This window comes from Oryctolagus cuniculus, chromosome 10 (genome assembly GCF_051225735.1).
Source record: "Oryctolagus cuniculus isolate XC-2025 breed Fujian yellow rabbit chromosome 10, ASM5122573v1, whole genome shotgun sequence".
In the NCBI taxonomy this organism is placed as follows: domain Eukaryota; kingdom Metazoa; phylum Chordata; class Mammalia; order Lagomorpha; family Leporidae; genus Oryctolagus; species Oryctolagus cuniculus.
Window position 1 is genome coordinate 104,502,714 of NC_142876.1, and position 21,000 is coordinate 104,523,713.

General features: G+C 50.0%; 1 protein-coding gene across 12 annotated transcripts in view; it reads left to right on the plus strand.

The window, feature by feature from the left end:
* Positions 1-21,000, plus strand: part of LARS2 (leucyl-tRNA synthetase 2, mitochondrial) — a 283,596-nt gene that overhangs the window by 182,855 nt on the left and 79,741 nt on the right. For 11 of the 12 annotated variants that reach the window (XR_016214329.1, XR_007921592.3, XM_051851689.3 and 8 more), the window contains 2 exons: positions 6,981-7,070; positions 20,003-20,146. Coding sequence is in view for 8 of the 12 variants with exons in the window: in XM_051851689.3 (XP_051707649.3) it covers positions 6,981-7,070; positions 20,003-20,146 (234 nt within the window). In the remaining 4 variants the exon portion in view is untranslated. Of the gene's footprint in view, positions 1-6,980; positions 7,071-7,790; positions 7,914-20,002; positions 20,147-21,000 lie in introns of those variants that run through there. The other variant, XM_089305568.1, reaches the window with a different exon arrangement.

Here is a 21,000-nt window from a genome sequence, read left to right on the forward strand (position 1 = left end):
CCAGCCCCTTCCTCTCCCTTTACCTTGCCCCAGTAGCCTAACAGGTGCAGCGGTCCACTCTTTGGGTGGTGTGGTAGTGAAGCCAGCCTGTCCCCTGCCACAGCTCACTCTGAGTACAGCCAAGGGAGGAAGCACCCTGGATCCCTCCCATGTGCCAGCCTTGTGCTTTGCACACGTTAGTGCATCTTAGTCCCTACAGTAGCCCTCTAAGATGGCTTTATTACCCCTGTTTTCTAGGTAGGGAAACGTGGCGTGGCCACAGAGCTAGTAACACTGCAGGGACTTGAACCCAGGTCGCACTGGTCAAAGTGAATTGTCTTTCCCTGTAGTCACACTCTCCCAGTCCCTTCCTGGGGCAAGGGTCAGCCTGAGGGGACCTCGGTGGCACACACAAGATGACTGACTGCTGTCATTCTTCCTTCATAGGCTAAATAGCGTTTCACATCTGGGAGAGCTGGGCCTTTGTGGCTCAGGCCTCTCAGACTGTCACTGTCCAATCCCCGTGCTGCCGGCTGGCTTAGATGCGCAGGCTGGCTTCGATGTTAATTTGTGCAGAGTCATCGAGGAGGTGTGTGTGGCAGTTCTCCAGGGCTGATGTTTTGAGCCTGGCTTGGATTCTGAGCATGCTCACCTTCTGTGTTTGCCTGTGAATGTACAAAACATTTTCAGTGCTAAAAGCCAGGTATCACAGAACATGAAATTGCCATGTGGAGGAACGATTCTAGTTGAGGTCCCAGATGCATGACTTTGATCTCTTGGCAGCTAGATTGGGCTTTCTGGAGCCCGGGAGGTTGTGGATGTTGACACCTTTATAGGGGTCTACGTGGAGTGTGGCTAAACTGCAATTGCTTTTAGAGACATCACTTTGAATTACTTGACTTCACACTAGAAACAATGGTGTATTAACGTAGGCGTTGGCAGGTGAAGCGAGGGCAGGGATGGAAAGGGGGTTCGGAGCACAGTGAGCAGTTGTTTGACTTCTTCTGTGGTCTCCCAGGCAAGTCTCACCAAGTTGGCTCCATCCCACAGCTGGTGGCAGACGCCAGCACAGGAAAGCCTCACCCACCGATACGGAGCTCCCCTTGGGGCTGGTGGCAGGGTTGGGGGACCCACATTTGGGCACCATGGGCAGATTCCATTGGATGATCTTTAAACATTTAATTGTTCAGTAACTCTTTTGGAAATATTTATTTATTTATTTGAAAGGCAGAAATACAGAGAGAGAAAGAGCGAGAGAATGTGTGAGTTTCCATCTGCTGGTTCACTCCCCAGATGGCTGCGAGAGCCAGGGCTGGGCCAGGAGCCAAGATCATCTTCCAGGTTTCCCTTGTGGATGCAAGGGCCCAAGTTCTTTCTGCTGTTTTTAACCCCTGTTCAGTAACCCTTTTGTGGGCAGAGAGAAAATGCTTTCAAATCAAGAGAAACCATGTGCCTCTGTAACTTCAAAATAGCAAATTCATGACGTGAATGTGTTATGTGAGGCTTTTTCCAAGTCAGACGACTGTTTGGAGGCCTATTAAGTGGTTTAAAATTCAGATGGTAGAAATCAGTCCTTCATTCCTGGGAAATGGCCTGATGCATGCCTAGCAGAGTTTTATCTGTGACCGTGGGCCTGACATACCCCTTCTCCGTCCAGCTCCGAGTTGATGGGAGGGCTGAGGGCTGCTGGTCCCGTGGCCTGCTCAGTGGAGGGGACAGGGCGGAGTTGTGGCCTGCTCAGTGGAGGGGACAGGGCGGAGTTACCTGGCTCCGGGTGTCTGTTTTTGCCCAGTGATGTTCGATCCATTTTATCACTTTTAATGGAATGCCCTCCAGAGACTTACTTGATTAATTCTCCTTTATGCTGCCTGTGGTTACAAACTCAAAGTGAGAAAACCTACACCCTCAGATCAGGGTTTCTTTGCCCTGATGCTATTGACATTTGGGGCTGGGTGGTTTTTTGTTTTGTCAGATACACACTCAGAGTTGCGACAAACAGAATAACTCCAGTCACCACCAGGTGGTCCCTGAGGAGCAGGCTTTTCCCGTTGAGAACCCCTGCCTTAGAGCGAGGAAGGCAGGCTTGCTAACATCTCTGTGTGTGCTCAAGCCCCTAGGAGACCCTCGTAGTCCCAGTGAAAATGCGAAAAGGAATTTGGATTTCTACCCAGTTGGCTAAAATAATAGCTTAGAAGCAGTTTCATTTCAGAAAGACGTTTTTAATGACTTGTCTGAGATAAATGTGAGAAGACTAGAAATAGCTGTTGTTTTGTTTTAATGAGCGAATCAGGGAAGTTCCAGAAGGGCGCTGACTTTCTGGAAATACATTTCTGAGCCGTGCCGCTTGCCGACAGTGTTCACGATGCACCCGCGAGTTGCCCCCACCCACCCTGTCTTGGCTGAGTGGGCCGTGGCTGGGCCCGAGTGCACGTGGGAATACATGGACAGGGGCACCGCGCCTTCCTCAGGGCACTTGCAGCCGCCTCTGAGCCGGAAGCCGCGGACCACGTCGGGACTGGAAACAGCCCCAAGGTGTTTTTCAAACTGTACTCGCTCAGCAGCTGAGGTTACTTTTCCTTCAAAGTACGTGCCTGGAAACGCAGGCTGTGAAACAGGGCAGACCAGTGGAAGTCGGGGTGAAACGGGCGCCTGAGCTCCCCACTGCCCGCTCAGCCGCGCCTTTCGTGTGACAGGGCTGGTGGGAAGGGGGCTGGCGCGTGGCCGGATGGCACTCTGGTTTTGCTTTTTCCCTATGTCCCCTGTGTCTTCTGCTTAAGGTAGAAGTGACTTTCACAACCATAAACCTAGATGAGGACAACAGTGCTGCCCGTTGCTCTCGGTCTGTAGAAGCAGATACAGAGGCATTACGAGGATTTTGATTTTTTATTGTTCAAGTACCCAGGAAAGACAAGCAATAATGAGCCCCCGGCCCCTAGACTTTAAAGACTTTCCTTTGCTGTCTCATATTGGCCTTACATGCATCTTCAAACTCTAATGGATAAGAATTTTTTTTTTATATAGGTAGCCACAGTAGAGCTCTGGGACTATGTTTACCATAATCCTCTACCCCTCCCCCATCCTCTATCCACATCATTCCTGTGGACCGCAGTGTAACCTACACAGGGGATACAAGCTTGCTTCAACATGGACAGGCAGGCCCAGCAGGCAGCAGGCAGCAGGCATACATCCATATATTTAGCTTATTCTGCATTTAATAGCAGGTTTAGGGACCCTCAATGTACCAGGACCTAAGTTTACAGTAATGAGCACAGCAAAACAGACCAAACATAGCCCCTGTCCTGGGCTTGTTAAAAATGGAATTTTTTTACTTCCTTGAGCATAAAGCTGAAGAGAACAAGTTGGTTTCAGGCTGGCAGGGTGGACAGCGGGTGAGACAAAGATGATGGGGGAAGGGTGAGCTTGGAAGTTGGGGGCGGCAGGCCCCCTGACACAGTGCTAGTGTGATTCTTGAGTAGGCGAGATCGTTTGAGCCTCACAGCCCTGCAGACTTGCTGTCCGAGGAGTGTGTGTTAGCCGGCGCAGGCTGTGTTGTATGTGTGGCTCAGAAATCCCTGCTGTGGCGTGGCACGGTGCAGGACAATGACAGGGCAGGCAAAGCTGGCAGGCAGCTTGGTTACGCACTTGCTGCCTTGGGGTGGGGAGGTATGGCCAGAGTTGAGTTATTTACAGATGAAATTTTATTCTCTAATAGTACTTGCTATTTTCACAAAACAGCACACAAAAAGACCTGGGAATTTCACATAGAAAAATAGTCCATAGTCTAAAGGCTACTGCTATGGCTCAGTGGGTTAAGCCGCTGCCTGCTGTGCCAGCATCCCATGGGAGCACAGGTTCAAGTTCTGGCTGCTCCGCTTCCCATCCAGCTCCCTGCTAATGAGCCTGAGAAAGCAGCAAAAGATGATCCAAGTGCTTGGGCCCCTGCACCCACATGGGAGACCTGGATTGAGTTCTAAGCTCCTGGCTTTGGCCTGTACCAACTGTTGTGATCACATGGGGAGTGAACCAGTAGATGGCAGATCCATTCTCTCTCTCTCTCTCCCTCCCCCCTTCCCCTCCCTCCCTCTCATTCAGGTAAATAAATAAATCTTTTTAAAAAAGGAGAGAGGGAGGAAGCAAGAAAGGAAAGGAGGAGGAAGGTCCATCAGGGCACCAGGAGTTTACCTGACACCTTGCTCAGTTGCTGCCTCATGTTCTTCCCTCCTAAGTTTGAAGCACTCTCATTGATTGATCTTAGGAAGACTACTTGGTTTGCTCTTTTGATAAAATTATACCTTTGGGCTGGTGCTGTGACATAGCGGGTTGAGTCCTGTCTGCAGTGCCCACATCCAATGTGAGTGCCAGTTCAAGTCCCAGCTGCTCTACTTCCAGTCCAGCTCCCTGCTGATGGGCCTGAGAAAAGCAGTGGAAGATGGCCCAAGTCCTTGAGCCTCGTATCCTTGTGGGAGACCCAAAAGAAGCTCCTGGCTCCTGGTTCCTGACTTTATATCATTTCAGCTCCAGGCTTGTGGCCCTTTGGGGAGTGAACCAGCAGATGGAAGATCTCTCTTTATCCATCTCTCTGTAACTGCATCTTTAAAAAGAAAGAAAGAGGGGAGGGATTGAGGGAGGGAGGGAGGGAGGGAGGAAGGAAGAAAAGAAAGAAATCAAGGAAAGAAGCATGCTTTCCATCAAAAATCCATTACAGTGGAATTATTTGAAACGTCCCTTCCTTTCATCCATTTCTTTTTTTAAGAAAAGATTTATTATTTATTTGAAAGACAGAATTACAGTGAGAGAGAGAGAGATATCTTCTATCAGCTGGTTCACTCCCCAAATGGCTGCAATGGCTGGAGCTGGGCTGACCTGGAGCCAGGAACCAGGACCTAGGGCTTCTTCCGGGTCTCCCACAAGGGATGCAAGGGCCCAAGCACTGAGCCATCTTGTGCTGCTTTCCCAGGTGCATTGGCAGGGAGCTGCATCAGAAGTGGAGCAGCTGGAACTGGAACTGGCACCCGTATGGGATGCCTGCGCTGCTGCCAGTGGCTTAACTTGCTATGTCACAGTGCCAGCCCCACCTTCATCCATTCTGTATGGATATATTCCATATATGAAATTAAAGGTTACTAGGAAAGAAACATGTGACAGTATAGAGGTTTATATGCTCACTTGATTTTATCTGCTACAAACCTTACAAGTTGGTTAATTAAGAATTTTTCTTTAATTTTGTAGCAAATGTGTTTTGAGGACAGAAAAATAAATTTTGGGAACCATTGGCTTAGCTTGCAAATTTAAACCACTTGGTTTCTCACTAGGTTTAATAGTTGGTGTGGTTTTTAACTGGTCTTTCTCTGTAGACAGTGGCCTCATTCACATAATGGGTCACAATGGATCTAAAGGAGCACCTGGTCTCCAACTATATGCATAAACTTAAGGTTTTTGTTCCAGTAAGGATCATACCAAAGTGGGCAAATGTTCCTCTCAAACTTTGTGATAGTTTTCAAAATGAGTGACATTCATGAATTAATTCATGATCCCAACATAGGGGGAATTTCAGGAAGTTGATGGAAAATGCATATTATGAAAAAACTATGTTTATAATTCAAAAATATTGTGCACCAAAATAAACTTTTTTTTTTTGAGACATTTATTGTGCGGCCAGCATTGTGGCATAGCAAGTAAAGCTGCCCACCTGCAGTGCCAGCATTCTGGATGGGCATCGGTTCGAGGTCCCACTGTTCCACTACCAATCCAGCTCCCTGCTAATGGCCCTGAGAAAGCAGCAAAAGGTGGCCTGAGCGCTTGGACCCCCTACACCCATGTGAGAGACCTGGATGGAGTTCCCAACTCCTGGCTTCAGCTTGGCCCAGCCCTGGCTGTTTGCAGCCATTTGGGAGTAAACCAGTGGGAGTGAACCAGTGGATTAAAGGGTGCTCTCACAGTCGCTCTCTCTCCCCCGTAGCTCTGCCTTTCAAATAAATAAAATAAATCTTAAGAAAGAGGCCCGCGCCGTGGCTCACTAGGCTAATCCTCCGCCTTGCGGCGCCGGCACACCGGGTTCTAGTCCCAGTCGGGGCGCCGGATTCTGTCCCGGTTGCCCCTCTTCCAGGCCAGCTCTCTGCTGTGGCCAGGGAGTGCAGTGGAGGATGGCCCAAGTGCTTGGTCCCTGCACCCCATGGGAGACCAGGAGAAGCACCTGGCTCCTGCCATCAGATCAGTGCAGTGCGCCAGCCGCGGCGGCCATTGGAGGGTGAACCAACAGCAAAAGGAAGACCTTTCTCTCTGTCTCTCTCTCTCACTGTCCACTCTGCCTGTCAAAAAAAAAAAAAAAAAAAAAAAGAAAGGGAGGGAGGGAGGGAGGAAGGGAGGGCAGGCAAGAAAGAGGGTGGGAGAGAGAGAGAGAGAGATCTTCCCTCTGCTCATTCACTCCCGAGATGACCACAATGGCTGAAGCTGGGGCCTAGAACTCCATCCGGGTCTTCCCCGCAGGTGGCAGGGAACCAAGTGCTGGGGCCGTTTTCTGCTGCTTTCCCAGGTCCATTAGCAGGAGCTGCATTGGAAGCGGCACATCTGGGACTTGAACTGGTGCTTGTGTGTGATGCCAGTGTTGCTGGCTGAGGCTTAACCTGCTGCACCACAGCACCAGCCCCTCCTATGACCCTTTTGAAACGTATGTTTGTGCTGACAAAATGTGAAGACCCAATTTCCTACAGTGTAATTCACCTGTTTGTTGCATGGGTGGTTGGGCAGGGGTACGCGGAAGAGTTGAAGGTGAGTTTCTCGTCGCTGACCACGCCCTAGGGGTGCTGGTGATGGCATTGCAGCAGCGTCTCTCCAGAAAAAATTGCTGCTTTCCTCACTTTATGAATTGGTGAACGTATTATGGGCTGGTCAATATTTTTGTGATTTGATTGCTTTCAAAATTGAATGGCAAGACTGATGCGTACATGGTGGGGAGAATGTTTACAGAGGCCCATTCACAATTTTCTCCCCATTTTTGGCAGGAAGTAACTACGTGTCTGCCAGACTACTACAGATGGACTCAGCACCTCTTTATTAAACTCTATGAAGCCGGACTGGCCTATCAAAAGGAGGTGAGTTAAAGGCAGCCACACTGTTAAAATTCATTGTTCTCACAGAAGAAGCAGGTAAGCTCTGTTGCCATGATAGCCGTGGAAATGATCACTATGTTGTCGCTCCCCCTCTTCGCGGAGGAACGACACAGGACCCTGCACTGTTCTTTTGTCTGCTCGGCCCTTCCCGGGTTTGCTGCTGGTCCTTCCCGGGTTGGCTGCCGTCCCTCCACCTCCGTGGAAGGGCGGCTCCCCCTGCCACTTTCCCCACCTCTGCGGGGGAGCGGCACACCACCGGCCGGCTCTCTCGGGGGCTGCTCAGATGTTATCTGGATGTTCCCCTTAGATGTTCCTGGTGCATGTTGTCTCTCTCCTCCTTTATAGTCCTCTTCCACCAATCCCAACTCTGCTACCCACATGCCGAGTATGCTGCTCTCCTCCAATCAGGAGCAGGATCAGCTCCTGCAGGTCATCACTCAAGTTGGCGAGAGGCAGCTGCGTAGAAGTTGTTTACTCCCTTCTCAGCGCCATATTGTGGGAGAGCAGATGCATAGAATAAGTCTTAATTCCAGGAACTTAGTCTAGTCCGAGTTGCTCCCCACACTACGTCAGGTTCATGAAAATCACAGCAAACCCAGCACGTAGCTGCTGGCCTGGTTTAGTGCCTCTAAGACAGGAACCGGTTTTATTTCAACCCTGAACACCCAGCCAATAACCCAGTTTCTGTAGCCTGTAAGGAAATCAGGGAGAGAGTGTATGAGGGGCCCGGGCTTCTCAGCTTCTGCCCCTGCTCCCCGTCCCAGGTGTGTGGCTGGCTGGGCGCCGCGAGGTGGGGATCTCCCAGAGTGCAGGGGAAGATCAGAGGTAGGTGGTACCTGAAGGCCAGTGGTGCCCACGTTTGTTGTGACGAGAGGTTGATGAGCGTGGGTTAGGCTTGCAGCGGTGGGACATGAGGCTGCTCGCTGTAGTGTGGCCTAGAGCTGATAGCCACCAGCCACGTGGTGTGGTTTAAAATTAAGTTTAAAGTAATGAACATGGGCCGGCGCCGCGGCTCACTAGGCTAATCCTCCGCCTAGCGGCGCCGGCACACCGGGTTCTAGTCCCGGTCGGGGCGCCGGATTCTGTCCCGGTTGCCCCTCTTCCAGGCCAGCCCTCTGCTGTGGCCAGGGAGTGCAGTGGAGGATGGCCCAGGTGCTTGGGCCCTGCACCCCATGGGAGACCAGGAAAAGCACCTGGCTCCTGGCTCCTGCCATCGGATCAGTGCGGTGCGCCGGCCGCAGCGCGCCGGCCGCGGCGGCCATTGGAGGGTGAACCAACGGCAAAGGAAGACCTTTCTCTCTCTCTCTCTCACTGTCCACTCTGCCTGTCAAAAAAAAAAAAAAAAAAAAAAAGTAATGAACATGAAATAACATTAAAACCCAGGTCCTCAGCCACAGGAGCCAGGTTCCAAGTATGCAGAAGCCTCACATGGCAGCAGTGGTCTGGGCATCGCAGGTGTAGCACGTTTCCTCCCTGCCTGAGTGTCGATGAGGCGGCCCCCGGCAAGAAGGTCAGAAAGGACCAGCATGGGAGCCTCTAAGCCTTTATGCTTGGAACAGTCTCCTTTGATGGGAAGAATTTAATGACCGAGAAGTCATTTCCTTTCCTGTGGGCCCCATCACATTGCTTGGTTTTTCATGAATAATATTTATACAGTCACTGTGTGCTAAGATTTTAAATATGTAGAATTAAAACAGAGGCAAACGCGAAGGGCTCAATTTGAATTTCAGAATGAAACAAAAATGTCTTAGCTCTTGACAGCATAAAAATAACGGCACTAACAGAAATCAAGAGGTAAAATGAGGGAAGAGAAGTAGAACCAAGGGTGAGATTGATTATCCCTTCTTCTTCCCAAGCAAGAGGGAATAGAGATTTTTGTCTATTTTATTAGGGTTTCGTGGCTGTTAAAGCTACAGATGGCAAAAATGGCAAACAGTACAAGAGGGCTGGGGAGATGAGAGCAACGTATTCTGAGTATTTCTTACTTTGTAGCAGGGGCGGGGGGCGGTCAGTGAAGACAATCTAAAGGTGATACACCATAATCGAAGTGTGATCACATTTCGTGAAGTCGTCTCGGTTACCACCAAGAGGACTAACTGCCAGTACCCGCACAAAGGGAGCCAAGTTTTAATAACCATTTCACTCAACTACAGGTACTCTTCCGCACCAGAACTCAGTAATGGTAGTGTCTGCAGGGTTTGTGGAATGTAGAAGGCAGTGAACTTTCTCGACTGTTACAGTGCATTGATCTGTCTTGTACTTTGAATGGGATTTTCACCCAAGCATAATTTTATAGCGCCAGGCGCTGGCCGTGTGGAAACTGTTGCTTCAGTGAGCTGTGCGGTCTGTACAGCATTGGCACAGTTCATTGTGCAGCATCGTCAGAAGAGTTCTGAAGTGTGGGGGAAGCTGTCGGCTCCTGCCGAGCAGGTGGGACTTCGCCAAAATGCTCATTTTCCCTTGAAAGCTCATCTTTTCATTGGCAAATAGACCATAAATTGGAGTGACCAGCTCACTTCATTTTTGACAGGATGTTTACCAAATCCCTGCCTGTGGATAACCATAGTTTATTCCTTCACATAGAAATATAGTTTCCAAACAAGCGGCTAATCCACCTGACAACTCAGATACTCTCACAAGTACTTTTTCTTGAAGCCTTTGCACTTCGCAGGATAGCAGTTCTTTGTGCCTACTTCCTATTTTACCACATAAAAATATTAAAAATAATGTGTGCTCAAGGGTTGAGATTCAGTAACATTAATAAATATTACCGCTTCATCAACGACATTCTCAAGTACAATTGTTTTTTTCCCCTTATTCTGTGAGTACTACTTCTCTCTACTAGTACTTCTAGTACTAGGTTTTTGGTTTTTTTTTTTTTTAAGTATGTATTTATTTATTTGAAATGTAGAGAGACAAAGATCTTGCAACTGCTGGTTCACTCCCCAAATGCCCCCAAGAGCCAGGGCTAGGCCAGGCTGAAGCCAGGAGCCCAGCGCCCCACCTGGATCTCCCAGGTGGGTAGCAGGGGCCCAGGCATTGACCCATCATCCAAATAAGCAAGGAAGCTAGATTGCAGCCAGCACGTGGATATGAGATGCAGGCGTCCCAGGCAGCTTACCTGCTGCACCACAGTGCCCGCCCCTGCCTGGATTTGCATACTGGGCCACAGCCTTTCTCACCCTTGTCTTTGCACTGTTGGTGGAAATAGATCAGGTGCCATCTGAGCCCTGGGAGACACGAGCCCTCTGATTCTCAGTGAGTCTTGGGGAAGTTTTCCAACATGATCAGATTCTAGACCGGACTTCTGTGTTACAACAGGCAGTATTCACTTACCATCACACAATGGCCACTTGGCCTAAAAAGGCAGAGTAGAGAGTCCTTTCTCAGAGCGTCATTGGCTACTAGCGCGGTCTCTGGCTGGAGGCTGCAGAAAAGAGGGGTACAGATCCATTGTAAGAAGTACATTCATTGTTCAGGAGTAGGTAAGGAATGTGTGGCCCAGGAACAAGGGATTGTGCGAGTCTGCCTGGGGTGGCTGTGGGGTGGCTACGACAGTACAGACCCTCTGTGCACGTCGGCCGAGGCCAGTTGACCCGGTTGATAAGATGGACAGTTCTGTCCGCGTGCTCGCCAGACAGGGCTCAGCAGGTGTTTCGCTTGGGGTTTTCAGGCTTTTGGGGGCCAGGGCAGGTGCGGAGCGGGGGCCAGGGAGGGTGCGGTTTGTTCTCAGCACCTTCTGCGCACAACAAAACAGGCAAAGCCATGTGTTACCATCACTGCAGAAAGGAAATAGTTTTAGCTGCAGACCCCTTGGAAAGGCCTCAGGGCCCCGGGAGTTTGTGGATCTCACTTTAGGAAGCCCTGTACACTGTGTACAGCTTCTACTTCACTCCCCTTTATAGATCAGCAATATTGAAGGTTGCTTTAAACAATGTCTTTAAGTGTTTTTAGACTCTTCATTAACATCTGGGGCAAAACGAGAGTAAGAACTTTGTGGATAGAGTCTGACTGATGCTGTTCCACCAGCGTAAGCTCTCCCGGGCCAGCTGAATTTCTTAAAGCACCAGCACTGTTCTCTGTGCGGGGCGGGAGGTGAGCAGCTGTGAACGGTGCGAGACGAGGGCGTGCGTTCGAAGGTCCCAGGTCCTGACTGCAGCAGGCCCTGTGGTTTTATCAGAGCGTAATTTTCAAAAAGTTCAAAATGTGACTGCCGCACAATTATGAAATGAATGTGAGGTCAAGGACTTTATCCATCTGTTTAATGAACACAGAAACCAGTTCTTTGTAAGTCTGGTCCAAAGAAGATTTCAAAGAACAGAGATTTATAGAGTCAAATGCCAAAATGAAATTGCTAATAGAATCAAAACGGCTTAGTGGCCTACAAGGCAGTGACCCCCACCTTCCACGCTGTCTTTTCCATGAGACAGAAACACTGGTGCTGTGATAAGATGGGAGCTGTTTACATACTCTCAGGCAGTAATTATTTGCATGGCTGTCACTTTCTATAAGGGAACCTCTCCCCTTGCAGGGTTGTAAAATATACAGTAGTAAATAGGAAGTCAAATAAGAGTACACATTCCTTTAAAAAAAAAAAATGCAATAATCCCTAGGGAATATGGGCCTGCTAGACAATCCCAGTTTACACTGAAAGGACAACTGGCAGTTGCTTTTGCCTCTTGATAAATGTTAGATTTTTTTTTTTTTTTTTGACAGGCAGAGTGGACAGTGAGAGAGAGAGAGACAGAGAGAAAGGTCTTCCTTTCTGCCGTTGGTTCACCCTCCAATGGCCGCCGCGGCTGGCGCTCTGTGGCCGGCGCACCGCGCTGATCCGATGGCAGGAGCCAGGTACTTCTCCTGGTCTCCCATGGGGTGCAGGGCCCAAGCACTTGGGCCATCCTCCACTGCACTCCCTGGCCACAGCAGAGAGCTGGCCTGGAAGAGGGGCAACCGGGACAGAATCCGGCGCCCCGACCAGGACTAGAACCCGGTGTGCTGGCGCCGCAAGGTGGAGGATTAGCCTAGTGAGCCGCGGCGCCGGCCAAATGTTAGATATTTTTAAGAATTCTCATTATTTAGCATTCAGAAGCAAAAGGCTGGGAAGGGCGTTAGCGGGACAGTCACAGGCTCCCACGCCTGTCTGCAGACTCCATGCCAGTCCCTCTGCTTCACAGGTGCCTTCCCAGAGGAGCCTCCCTGGTGGGATGGCAGTTACAGCCCAGCGGGGTTTCCACACTGCAGTCACCCGTGGGTCCGGGCAGAGGGAGGCAGATGTCCTGAGCTATGGTTTGTATCCCAAGGGTCAACAAGAAGGACAAACAGAAATCAGAGTGGCCCGGTAGGAAGAGCTGAGCAACTCTTTGAAGAGCACAGCCGTGGAACGTGGCGGCAGTGGCACCATCGGGGCTGCTGTCCTCACTTGTGTAGTTGCTGCTGTTGTTTTATGTGCATGGGATATGAAATGATATGACGTGTGGTTTTTAGGAGGAGAGCCCTTTGTTCTTTTGTTTTCTTTTTTTTAAAGTTTATGTATTTGGAAGAGAGAGAGAGAGAGAGAGAGACCTTCTGCTTGCTGGTTCATTCCCCAAATGCCTACCACAGCTGGATCTGGCCAGGCTGAAGCCAGGAGCCCAGACCCCCATTCCTGTCTCCCTCGTGTCAGGGACCCGTGTACCTGAGCCATCGCTGCGGCCTCCTGGGTGCAATGAAGGAAGCTGGATCATTAGCAGAGGCAGGACTTGATCTTGGGCACTCCAGTAGAGGACGCGGGCATCCCCAGCAGTGTCTTAGCCACTGCTCCACGGTGCCTGCCACTGTGATCCCACGTATCGACGCAGTGGTTAGTACTTCTCACACGGAGCTCTTATCTGTGCTGTGGGATATTCCTTGATGGGACAGTTTATTGTTTCATCTCTTTATATTTAAATATATTGCAAACTCTAGTAATATTCCTTTATAGGACACTTGCTCACTTCTCTGCTTGTACATTGTTCATGCTACCTCAGTTCCACAGCACACCAAGCCCAAACAGGAGGCATAACCCCATCACTGTAGGATGGGCGTCGTTGGCCTACAGATGTCGGGTTACAGGGAGGACCTCGTTGCAGAAGCACAGCCGTCTTCCTGGCTCCAGATCTTTCCTCCTCTCCTCATTTTCCAGCTCACTGCGACACTCCCACACCCCACTCACTACACAGAACGCAGTGATTGCCTGGGGCCCACCCGCGTAAGCCGCGGTGCCCTCCCGGGATCCTTCACTTAATCCGTCTGCAGAGACCGTTCTCCCTTGTTGGTCACCTGCACACAGCTTCCAGGGCCTGGGACGTGGACATCTTTGGGAGATGTCACTCTGCCTGCCACAAGCCCGTGCTCCCCGGCTCTGTGTGACTGCTGTGAGGACTAAACAAGCGAGTGCTCTTGCAGAGCCCCCAGCGATGCCTGGCACAGAGCAGGTCTCTGTAAACCACACCTGAGCATCCTTGTTGTTTCCTGCAGTCATTATGATGTTTTAATTGGGGAATTGAAAGGGGGAACAACCCTAAGGTTTCCTGGTAATACTGTGGCAGCAAGTTTGTGGACAGGTGTTAAGGAGGAATAACTTAGATTTTGTATGTATTTTTATTTGTAAAAATATGGTATTTTATTGCTACTTGTTGATTTAATTTGTTTTGTTACATTAATTAAAAAAGATTTATTTATTTGAGAGGCAGAGTTATAGACAGAGAAAGGGAGAGACGGAAAGAGGTCTTCCATCTGCTGGTTCACTCCCCAGATGGCCCCAATTGCCAGAGCTGGGCCAATCCAAAGCCAGGAGCCAAGAGCTTCTTTCTGGGTCTCCCACATGGGTATAGGGGCCCAAGGACTTGGGCCATCTTCCACTGCTTTTCCAGTTCATAGCAGAGAGCTAATTTGAAAGTGGAGCAGCCAGGACTGAACCAGCGCCCATATGGGATGTTGGCATCACAGGGCAGTGGCTTAACCTGCTACACCACAATGCTGTCCCTGCTACGTTAATTTTTTAAAGTTACCATTCAAATTTTACAGCCTTAAGAAAGGCATCATAAATAGAATATAAAAATGTAGACTTGGCGGGGCCAGCGCCGTGGCATAGCCAGTAAAAATGTAGACTTGGCGTATTATTTGAAGATTGGGTTTAGCCCTTATCCAAAGTATTTTTCCCCAAGTAGATCACCTTTAATTGGATAGATATTTGAAATTGACTTTAAGACATAAAACATTGCTATCACTTAGCATTCTATTTCTGTGGTTTATGTCAAAATATAAATTTTTGAAATTAACTACAGGAAGTTAGTTGATTTTAGAAGGACTATATCTAATATATTTTATAAAGCATTTTTAACCAGAAGTAACTCAGGCATTTGTACTTTCCTTCCAACAGTATTGTCACAACTTTTTTTTTCTTAAGATTTATTATTTTTTTTGAAAGGCAGAGTTACAGAGAGAGAGAAGGAGAGAGAAAGAGAGAGAGATCTTCCATCCGCTGGTTCACTCCAAAGTGGCAACAATGGCTGGAGCTGGGCCAATCTGAAGCCAGGAGCCAGGAGCTTCTTCCAGGTCTCCCACATGGGTCCAGAGGCCCAAGGACTTGGGCCATCTTCTATTGCTTTCCCAGGCGCATTAGCAGGGAGCTGGTTCAGAAGTAGAGCAGCCAAGACTTGAACTGGCACCCATATGGGATGCTGGCGCTGCAGACAGCAGCTTAACCCACTAAGCCACAGTTCTGGCCCCAACTTTATTTTTTAAATAAAAGCCTTAACCCTTAAAAATTCAGTTCTGCTATAAGTTGTATAAGTGACCATTTAGGGAAAGATTTGAGTAAAGCATTACTAAACATCCCTATTTAAGTTTTTTTTTTTTAAGATTTGTTTATTTGAAAGGCAGAGTTACACAGAGAAGGAGAGGCAGAGAGAGGTTTTCCATTGCTGGTTCACTCCCCAAATGGCCGCAATGGCCAGAGCTGCGGCGATCCGAAGCCAGGAGCCAGAAGCTTTCTCTGGGTCTTCCCATGTGGGTACAGGGACCCAAGGACTTGGGCCATCTTCTGCTGCTTTCCCAGGCCACTGCAGAGAGCTGGATTAGAAGTGGAGCAGCCCGGTCTCAAACTGGCGCCCATATGGGATGCCAGCACTGCAGGCCAGGGTGTTAACCCACTGTGCCACAGCGCCAGCCCCAGTCTTTTGTTCTTAACAAGCACTCTGCTCTTGCTCTAAGAAATCAAAAAAGAAATTCAGCCATAAAGACTATGAACATAAAGATTTCTATTTGGTAGGACATTAATTTTCACCTCTCTGATCGAAAGAAAAAGCTTCCAGGATGATACTTACTGTGTTGTACCGGACATTCTAGGAACCATGGAGTCACCCAATTTGTGAGTTTTTCTTTGGCTGTCACCGTGATTTTGATGGCCAGTGGTCGTGTCAATTCACCCACCTAAAGTGGGTTTGCAGTGGCCTCGGCTTCAGAAAGCATAGTGAAAGAATCTCTGGACACAGAAGAGAGGCAGAGTCTCTGCCACTGTGCCACCATGTGGCTTTGGGATGTGGAGGCAGTAAAATAAATAAGTGGTGGCCCTGGGGACACCACCCCTACCCCGACTCAGTCAAACGAAGGCCCGTGCTGGGTGGAATGGAGCACAATTTTGTTTTGTTTTTGTTTGTTTGGTTTGGTTTTTAAAGATTTATTTATTTACTTGAAAGTCAGAGTTATACAGAGAGAGAGAGAGAGGTCTTCCATCCTCTGGTTCACTCCCCAGTTGGCTACAACGGCCGTAGCTGCACCCATCTGAAGCCAGGAGCCAGGAGCTTTGTCTGAATCTCCCACTGGGGTACAGGGGCCCAAGGACTTAGACTGTCTTCTGTTGCTTTCCCAGGCCATAGCAGAGATCAGAAGTGGAGCAGACAGGACTCGAACTGGTATCCAGATGGGATGCCAACACTGCAAGTGGCGGCCCCCACAGTTGGTTTTGAGAGCTAGGTCTTTTAATAAGAAGTAAGTTGTGTTTCTTAGTTACACATACTTTGTCAAGAAAGAAACCAATAGACCTTGAGAAGTTAATACCCTAGTATGTATGTGTGTGAGTGCGTGTGTATAAGTATATATATACCTAACCAGCCACCTGGAGCCTAAAGCTGCCTGACAAAAAGGGCCTTCGGTGGTCACACACACACACACACAGTGAGGAGGAAGAAGCAATTGTGGAGAGTAGCCAAGGGCCTTGGAGTGATGCACTGGCCAGGAGACCAAAGCCTGCGGATGCTGGGTGTGAGTTAGAGGGGGCTGGCACCGTGTGTGCAGGGAGAGGGGCAGGGCAGGGAGGAGCCGTGGGCGGAGCAGGAGCAGTCACAAGGTGGGATGAGGGCTTGCAGCAGGAGGCCTGGCTGGGGCAGCAGAGCCCACAGGATGATGCTGGCCAGAGTGCCCGGGAGGCCCTGGTCACCCGCACTTCTGAGACGCTAACAGCCAAGGAAGGTGGAAAGGCACGCCCAACGGGAGCTCCACGGTCAGCGAGCAGATTTGGCCTCCTTGAACACGGTGCCTTCACGTTTGTAGTTTGTGACAGTGTGGATTTCTAAAGTGCTTTCTGAATGCTTCCCACAAATCACTCAGAGGAAAAATGCAAATGCTGGTGTTTAACCCTTGGCTAAACTGGGCAGGTTCTCTTGTTTGGAACGGCTCATCTGCGGTGCTGCCAGGTCGCTCTTGTGGGAGGAGCAGTGAGTAAAACCTGCTCCGAGTTCAGTGCCTTTGCAGGGGTCTCAGTGCCTTCAGTCCTGACTTAGGGTTGATTTCACAATGCAGGTGCAGATGCATTTACAGACGAGGCTTGTGAGCCACCAGGGAGTAGGTGACACAATAAATGACAGCGGCAGGGGAGCCAGCACAGTCAGTGAAGTGATACCCGTTTCAGCAAGACTGTGCTTGCCTAAAAATCAGGCTGTCTGTCACAGTAACTGCTCCAAATGTGAGAAGCCAGGGGGGAGGGGGAGGGGAAGATCGTAGCTTCGAGAAAAGCCGTATGATAACAGACACAGTTGTGTGCAGGGTTTTCAGAAAGTTTGTGGAAATGCATATTATTAAAAAGCCATGTTTGGATTTTAAAAAAAAAATGTGGCACCCAAATAAACTTACCTCTCAATTCTGATTTCCCACGAACTTTTTGAAGCGCCCTCGTCTAAGAGGGGCCCTGAAAAGAGGGATTCAGGAAACGACTCCAGGGCTCCAAGAGGCTGCACGTGCTGTGCCTCTGGGACCCAGGACCCTGGCTTGCGACCACTCCTGCTCTCGCCTGAGAGGTCTAAGCCCCACCTGCAGCTCTGAGCGTGGGGCTGAGGGTGGTGGCCCTGGGAAGCGCCATGCTTGTCCACTCTCACGATGGCTTTTCCATCTGAGACGCTACGTCCTCCAGTGTTTCCCTCCTTCCCCCAGGTCTTTTTATTGGGGCAAAGATTGCTTTCCTTTGTGGCTTCTGTCTTCCATGCAACACTTAGGATTTAACACACGTCACCCTCCTGGAAGCACATCTTCCTCATTGCATTTTGTGACCCAGAACCCGAGCGATGCCGGGCCGCGTGGGAAACGTTGGTAAGGAAGTAAAGTGGGGTTTGGTTTTGCTGCCTAGAGTACCGTGCGTTTGTTTCTTCCATGAGCGCCGAGGTTGGTGGGGGCTGGGAGGCAGTGGTGGAAAGATGGGTATGAGGCTATTCTTTTCTCTTTTTCCTTTAAATTGTGTGCAGCTTTAGTTGGGCGTGTGTTAAATATGTTTATTTTTGGAGGTTTTTTGTGCCCTGTTTTGTTGCCTGCTGTGTAACGTGGCACCCTCCTGTGCAGTGATCATAGTGGTGGAAGCACCTGTGGTTTGCCAGCCTGACGCCTTCAGGTCTGGGTCCTGTGGCTCCCTGTTTTGTCTGTGTGTATCTGTGAGTTGAAGACTTCGGGGACACCCTGGTTTAGAGGCACAGATTGTCCTGTGCGCATCTTTCCCACTTGTCTCTGGACGTCAGGACATTCCTCCACGGTATAGTACTTCAGCTGTAGGATCCTGGCCACGTTGTTAGCCGTGTTCCTAGAGCTGCCTGGGTCGCAGCAGAACATGAGGGCACACCTGAATGGAATTGTTAAAGAAGCTGCAATAAAGAGACTGCTGTGCCAAGATCCGGGCACTCAGAAGGGGCAGGCAGCCTCTGGCGCTGTTAGGGGAAGGAAGCCTTTGCTGCCTACCCATGGGCTCAAGAGAGAACATCAGGGAGCAGTTACTGGGGCCTGGGAGGGCTGGAGCTGAAGCGGCAGGCGGGGCCTGGCATGCGGTACTGCCAGCCCGTGGTCCAGCCCCCAGGAGACAGCGTCCTTCTCCTTGCTTGAACCCCGCCAGAAGGCAAGGATCTGAGTTAATGCAGCCCTAGACCTCAGCCTCCTCTTCCAGAACTAGATGGAAACAGGGTCTAGAGGGGTAAGTAGACAGTCATTGTTAGCACACTCTCTTACTAGAATCACTGTGGAGTGGTGCCAGCGCTGTGGCATAGCAGATAAAGCTGCTACCTGTGGTGCCAGCATCCCGTACGGGCATCAGTTCAAGTCTTAGCTGCTCCTCTTCCGATCCAGCTCCCTGTTAGTAGCCTGGGAAAGCAGTAGAAGATGGCCCAAGTCCTTGGGCCCCTACACCCAAGTGGGAGACCTGGAAGAAGCTCCTGGCTCCTGGCTTCTGTCCAGCCCAGCTCCAGCCATTGCAGCCATCTGGGGAGTAAAACAGTGGATGGAAGATTCATTCTCTCTCTCTCTCTCTTTTTCTCTGTAATTGTGCTTTTCAAATAAATAGATATTTAAAACACAACAAAAACAAAAAATTCCGTATCTGTGCTTGAGAAATTGAAAAAGAAATAAAATTGACGTGTGTCAAGTTAGGATAGTTTAGTACTCGAACACATGTACTGATTGCCTTCTCTGTGCAAAGCAGGACCTGTCCTACACGAGCCAGTGTAGAAGGCAGCAGTGTTTCTTCTACATGAAGACAAACTAGACCCTCAGGCGAGAAGCTTCCTAACAGTTAAGACTTTGTGTTCGCTCAGCCAGGATCATCTCTGGAGACAGAGCTCTGGACGGTCGTCACTGTTCGGGGGCAATGTTGACTGGCAGGAGGCGCGGCAGGATTGTCCCCGGTGCTGGGCGTGTTCTGCGTCTTGATGAGTGAAGGCTACACCATTGTCTACCTTTGCAAAGATGCATCGAGTTGTTCACTCAGGATTTATCCACATTCCTCCACACATCGTGCACCTTCATTTAAGTGGACGCTTTAGAACCCTGAGTTTCTAGAAACTTGATTTCCTTCTCTGTCTCTGCCACTCACTGACTGTGACCCCAGAAAAGTCGCTCATTTTCTCCGATTCTCAGCTTCCTTATTTGCAGTGTGGCGGTGATAATATACTTACTCCGAGGTTGTGGTGAGGGTCAGAAGAGCCCGTATTAGCCAGTTAGCACAGCCAGAAGCACGTGGTGATCACTACATATTAGCAGTTTGATGAAAATTGATGTATTTATTTCCCCCACAGTAGCTGCATTCTGCCTAGTTCGGGGCAGGGCTCTCTTCTTCCTCTTCTCCTCTCTTTACTGAAATGCTCAGTCCTGCACCTTCATCCTTTTGTGCAAGACAGTGCCAACGCTGATAGACATGAGCTCCGAGGCTTCCTTCCTGAGAGAAGATGAAGGCGAGGGTGCGGACGGTTCATCGGTCCCCTTCATAGCTTGCTAATGGCTTCCTGACGCAGCAAGACCCCAAGAGCTGCCCCCATATCGGAGAGCAGAGCTGTCGTGTTTCAGGCCCTGTCACAATCAGGAAGGTCAGAATGATCCTATGAAGGTTCTCACCACGTTGCATCGTTTTCTTCCGTGAACCCTTACAGGCCCTGGTTAACTGGGACCCAGTGGACCAAACAGTGCTTGCCAACGAGCAGGTGGATGAACACGGCTGTTCGTGGCGTTCCGGGGCGAAGGTGGAACAGAAGTACCTCCGACAGTGGTTTATTAAAACAACTGCTTATGCGAAGGTGAGTGTTGGCCTGGAGGCTTGCCAGGTAAAGCCTTCTGTGTTGGCAGACAGCACCAAGGTCTCATGGATATTGGAGAACCTCCCTGGACGGGAGCCAGGTTGGGGGGGGCTCTTGGAGTTGTGGTAGGGCAGACAGGAAGTGGACAAGCCTCCGCATCACTCAGAGGGTGGTGGGTTCAGTGGCGAGTCAGAAACGCCCCTCTTCAGCTCCCTGCCACAGAAGGCTAGAAACAGCAGCAACAACGTAACTGCATCAGCGACTGTCTAGCCAAAAAGGGAAAAGTGTCTTGGTGTCTTCAGCTGTGCAGTTCTGATAGAACCTCCCGCACAGCAGGTGGACCTTTCAGAGGGTCCGAGAAGGTGATGTAACAGGAGTGAAGAGGCAGCCGGTCCCCGGGCGGGAAGGCTGGAGTCACCGGGAGCCAGAGCTGTAGCTTCCAGACTCCTTTTGTCCCTGACTATCACTGAGACAGACCTGGCCCGCATTTGTTCACCAGTGAAATGAGCGGTGTGGACTAGGTGATCCTTACTTGCCTCCCGGTGCTGAGTTCATAGATGCAAGGCAAAGCCGAGTGCGGACAGCAGGGGCTCGCCGTCGACGTTACCTGTAGCCTGGGCGAGGCCATCAGTTCTGTGTCTCCTGGCACCACTCTTCAGCCTCCCAAGTTTCAGGATGCTGACACAGAAGGGCCACCTGCTAAAACTCTGCTGAGAAAGGATCAGAGCGGGTCAGTGTGTGTCTCCTGTTGGGTCCGTGACCTCTGTTCTTACGCATTCACAAGACGGGACACAAACAAGGTCTGAAAAGGTTGTTCTTCCCCCAAAAGTCCCCATAAGATAGTTGTGCTTTTC